Below are 4570 nucleotides of genomic sequence, written 5' to 3' on the forward strand. Positions count from 1 at the left end.
TTTATTTTCTATCTATCTGTCTCAATTCTAATACTCTTATCAAAATTCAAAATGCATTTTTACAATCCACATCAAAACCTCAAAGCAACCTTGATAAACTAAGCATTTTATAAGACATGATTTTGTTGTAATTATGTCACGCGCTGGTGGGAAGTGAAGATGCGTAATAAATCAGCTGCTGTCTATCATGTTAATTAGCGTCGCGCAAGCGCGGAATTTCGCTTGTAAACTTCAGATCACATTTTATTTGGTTTGTGTCGTATTTTCTCGGTGGAAAAACAATGTCCCCTCCAGTTACGCGAGTAAGCAGTGTTTATTCAGTGATAGGAGAGTTATTGTACATGCAGGTGGCTCATGTGTGTTGCACTTGTTGGCGCAGGCGAGCTCCAGACTGGCGTTGGCTCGGCGGAAGGCGGCGGAGCCGGAGCCGGAGCCGGTGCCGGAGCCGGTGCCGGTGCCGGTGCCGGTGCCGTATTCACTGCGTTCCAGAGCGCCGTTAGGAAACGCGTCCAATGTGATCGGTGTTCACCGAGCTGCAGATGAGCCGAAGGTAACCTGAGCTGTCCTGATGACTGCCAAACTCTTTCTTTCTGCTGCATGTGTGAACAGTGCTGGGGAGGGTACTTTGGAAATGTAATAAGCTACGGATTACAAGATACCCTACTTAAAATGTAACAAGTAGTGTAACCAGTGTTTTGGGTAACGCATTACAAGTAACGTGAGTTACGTAATCGGATTACTTTTAAGTAACTAGTAAAGTAACGCATTACTTTTTAATTTAGAAGGAAACATTAGTTACTTTTTCAAATAAGTAACGCAGTTTCTTTGTTTCCCGTGTATTGACTGACAGCTCTGGTGTTGAGAGAAGTGCAGAGGCACGTGCTCAGATTTTTGAGCCAAGTGGATTTTGAATGTAATTTCCAAAAGTCAAAAAATAGCCAAATCATATTTTTTTGTTATAACACCGGTGTGATTGCAGGTTCAGTGCAGCACATCATCAGCTGCTAAATTCAAATCTGCATTGCTGGCTGGCGCTGAGCCATTATAACCAATCACACACGACCCTGTTGAGCTTATGAATGCAATGACCAATCAGAGGCGTTCAGATGAGTCATGCGCGCTCTGACTGCATTCTGCTCTCTGGCGAATTCTCTCATCAGAAGCAACAAACTGCAGAAACCTTCATCACTTGAATTAAGATTACAAAATAATGTAATTTTAATAACGCTTGTAATTTTAAAGCACAGCCACCACAAAGTCAGGCTTTAGCACGTGTTTTTACTTTGAGATTGTTCTGAGGTTAAATGCAGATTTAAAATCATAAGATATAGTTTAATAGTTACGAATACTGTTTTTGAAATCAAATCCTTGCACAGCTGTGACGAGAAACACTGGCATCTAACAATGCTTTGGAAACAAGTTAATCTTAAAAAAATGAAGGATTTACATCTCCCCAAATAGGAATGTCCTATTCTGCGTGTAAACTCCTGAAACAGTGGTGTTAGATTTTAGAGCAATTTGGGATGAATTTTACTGTAATTTAATTACACGTTTTTTCTCTGTAACAGATTGCAGTTACATTTAATTAAATGATGTAATTGTTACATGTAGCTAGTTACTCCCCAACACTGGCTGTGAATAACATTTTCTTCATTAGAGACACAAAGCTGCACGTGTAAAGAAGGACAATGCGAAAACCAAGCATGCAACAGCCAAACCTCCTTCAGCAGAGAACCGGAGCGTCTCTGAGGTGTGTGACACGGTCAAGCTGAGAAATATTCCATATGAGCTAGACATATACATAAATTGAGGCATTATTGTGTTTTTGTATGCTATTATTTGCTCTATTAAATCCATTATTGCAAGGTCCTCGTGTGTGTCAGTCTTTTTCATTTTGTTGTTCTCGGCAGCCTGTTCCACACACTGATGTCTGTCAGGACTCTGAGCATCTTCAGAAACGGGCTGATGCTCCACAGGCTTTCTCCTGCCTGTTGCTCAACATCCCAGATGTGGATGCTGCAGACGCTGGTGATGCTCAGATGTGCAGTGAATATGTGTGCGACATCTACGCTTATTTACAACAGCTCGAGGTGAAGAGACCACAAAGAGTTCAAGTTTTTCCCGTGCAGTTACAATGAATTGGGGTTGAAGCTTGAGAAACTTGGTAAAGCAGCACAACTGTCATGCATGCAGTCCAGATGACTTGTACTACTTTGCATTAAAGGAATAGTTCACCCAAACATGAAAACGTGCTCACCCTAAGTCCATCCAAGATTAGGATGAGTTATAGATGAGATGTAGATCAGCAATGGATGCTCTGCAGTGAATGGGTGCCGTCAGAATGAGAGCCCAAACAGCTGATAAAAACATCACAGTAATCCACAGCACTCCAGTCCATCAGTGAACATCTGGAGAAGACAAAAGCTGAGACCCATCCAGCATTAAGATGGTTTTAACGGGGGGAAAAAAATGGCCTGGGGTGAATCGGGAGAAAATTTTGCACAGATCAAGCAGGGTTTACAAGCCAAAAAGGTTGGTGTTTGTTTACTAGTCTTTCTTGAATGCATGCTTCTCTAGGTTGCGATGGCCATCAGGCCGTGTTATCTGGAAGGTCAGGAGGTGAGCGGAGACATGCGAGCGGTCACCATCGACTGGCTCATGCAGGTGCAGCGAGAGTTCAAACTGCGGCAGGAGACCCTCCTCATGACCGTCAGCATCATCGACAGCTTCCTTCAGGTTTGCGATGCTCAATTCTACTCTTAAATATGTCAGTAATGGTGATGACTTCTCATATTGCTCTTCAGAGCCCTGAAGCACTGCTCAGTGTGTCAGTCCACTAATGAGGTCTGATATTTGTAGATTTGCTTGGACTCTAATGCATTCAGTTGCATCTGCATGTTTTTAAAGAATAACCCGGTGCCCAAGAAGTATTTGCAGCTGGTGTGTGTGACTGCAATGCTGTTGGCATCAAAGTACGAGGAGATTTACCCGCCCACAGTGGGAGACTTTGTGTTCGTGTCGGATGGTGCATACAGCTGTGGAGACATTCGGAGAATGGAGAGAATCATCTTAAAGCGCTTAAACTACAGCCTTGGCCGACCTTTTCCTACTCTCTTCCTACAGAGGGCCTGCAAGGTTGGACAGGTGAGTTATACACTACTGCTCAAAGGTTTGGGGTTAGTAAGACGTTCTTAATGTCTCTTCTGCTCTCAAAACCTGAATTTATTTGGCCAAAATTACAGTAATATTGTGAAAGATTATTAGTTTAAAATAGCTGTTTTCTATGTGAATATGTGTTAAACTGTAATGTATTTCTGTGATGTGCAGCTGTATTTTCAGCATCATTCCTCCAGTCTTCAGTGTCACATGACCTTCAGAAATCAGTATAATCATTAATAAATAATGACCCTAAAAGCAATATTTCACCCAAAAATGAAAATTTGCTGTTAATTTCCTCACCCTCAGGCCATCAAAGATGTGGATGACCTTTTCTTTTTTCTTCAGTAGAACCATAAAGAAGATTTTTAGCTCAAACTGTGGTCCTTGGCGGTACTTTAAGAGTAAAAAAAAAGCATATCAGGCAACACTACATTAACCCCTATGGCTCCTGATGATATATATAGCGGTCTTATGAAGCAAAACAATCAGTCTGTGCAGTAAACTGAACTTGTAATCCTCTTGCAAACAGGGAATCTGATTATTTTCCATGAACTGGTTCTTTCAGACAGTTTGTTTCAATGAACTGCCCAATATTTTTATGTAAGCAGTGATGCATTTTATTTTTTCAGGATTCACAGATGAACAGAAAGTTCAAAAGAACAGCATTTATTTGAAATGGAAATCCAACAAAGAGTGTTTACTGCATGCCGGGGTTTGATTGGGAAATGCAGCAGGATTTGTAAGCGTTTTCATTTCTCATTTTAAAAGACATTGCTTTTCACGTTTCTGAAGCAAGGACTTTGAATGTATTCGAACAGACTGATGCGCACTCATTTGGATTGGGTTTGTTTTTGTAAAGGCATGCAGGTTTTGTCATGCAAAAGGATGTTTCAGCTGCTGTCCAGGTGTTCATTTGCACATCTGACAGACTGCTGGCACACAGTGAGAATCTCTTACAGGTGTCTTAAATGTCTACTGACCTGAAGAATGAACTCTGGAATGTTTTATTCACCAACACTCTTCAAGATTCAAGGTTTTTATCTTATGCCACATTAGAATATTTTAATGTTTTCTGCCTCTTTCGTTGCAAATGCCTGTAACCCAGATTTCAGCTGTTTTTAACTCGTGTTCTGGTCACTTTGACCCGGAGAGTGTTTTCTGCTTCCAGAAAATGCTAGTTGATGATATCGCATTGGAGTAAACCTACTGACTTTGCTCACACAGTATATCAAAACTTTGAGGCATTTCCAGACAAAAAAGACCGGCCTACAAAACATAGCCTGTAAATCTCCTCTAATGCTTTATTATCTTTTAATCTTGGATTTGGTCTCTTTATCAGCGTGTTTTCTTTCAATTAGCACAGGTTTTGATTGATCGCAGGCCTCATTGATCTGAGCATTTGCAGCAGTTT

The 4570-nt window shown here is 41.2% G+C and overlaps 1 protein-coding gene across 1 annotated transcript; it reads left to right on the forward strand.

The window, feature by feature from the left end:
* The first annotated feature begins 197 nt into the window (after nucleotides 1-197).
* Nucleotides 198-3697, forward strand: LOC107572396 (G2/mitotic-specific cyclin-B1-like). Its single transcript, XM_016258832.1, has 7 exons — nucleotides 198-302; nucleotides 380-550; nucleotides 1658-1769; nucleotides 1909-2090; nucleotides 2578-2736; nucleotides 2860-3144; nucleotides 3689-3697. Exons 1-7 carry the CDS (start codon nucleotides 282-284, stop codon nucleotides 3695-3697), a joined length of 939 nt encoding a protein of 312 aa, XP_016114318.1. The 5' UTR covers nucleotides 198-281.
* Nucleotides 3698-4570: the final 873 nt, after the last annotated feature.

This window comes from Sinocyclocheilus grahami, unplaced genomic scaffold, assembly GCF_001515645.1.
Source record: "Sinocyclocheilus grahami isolate Dianchi unplaced genomic scaffold, SAMN03320097.WGS_v1.1 scaffold1745.1, whole genome shotgun sequence".
Classification (NCBI taxonomy): Eukaryota; Metazoa; Chordata; class Actinopteri; order Cypriniformes; family Cyprinidae; genus Sinocyclocheilus; species Sinocyclocheilus grahami.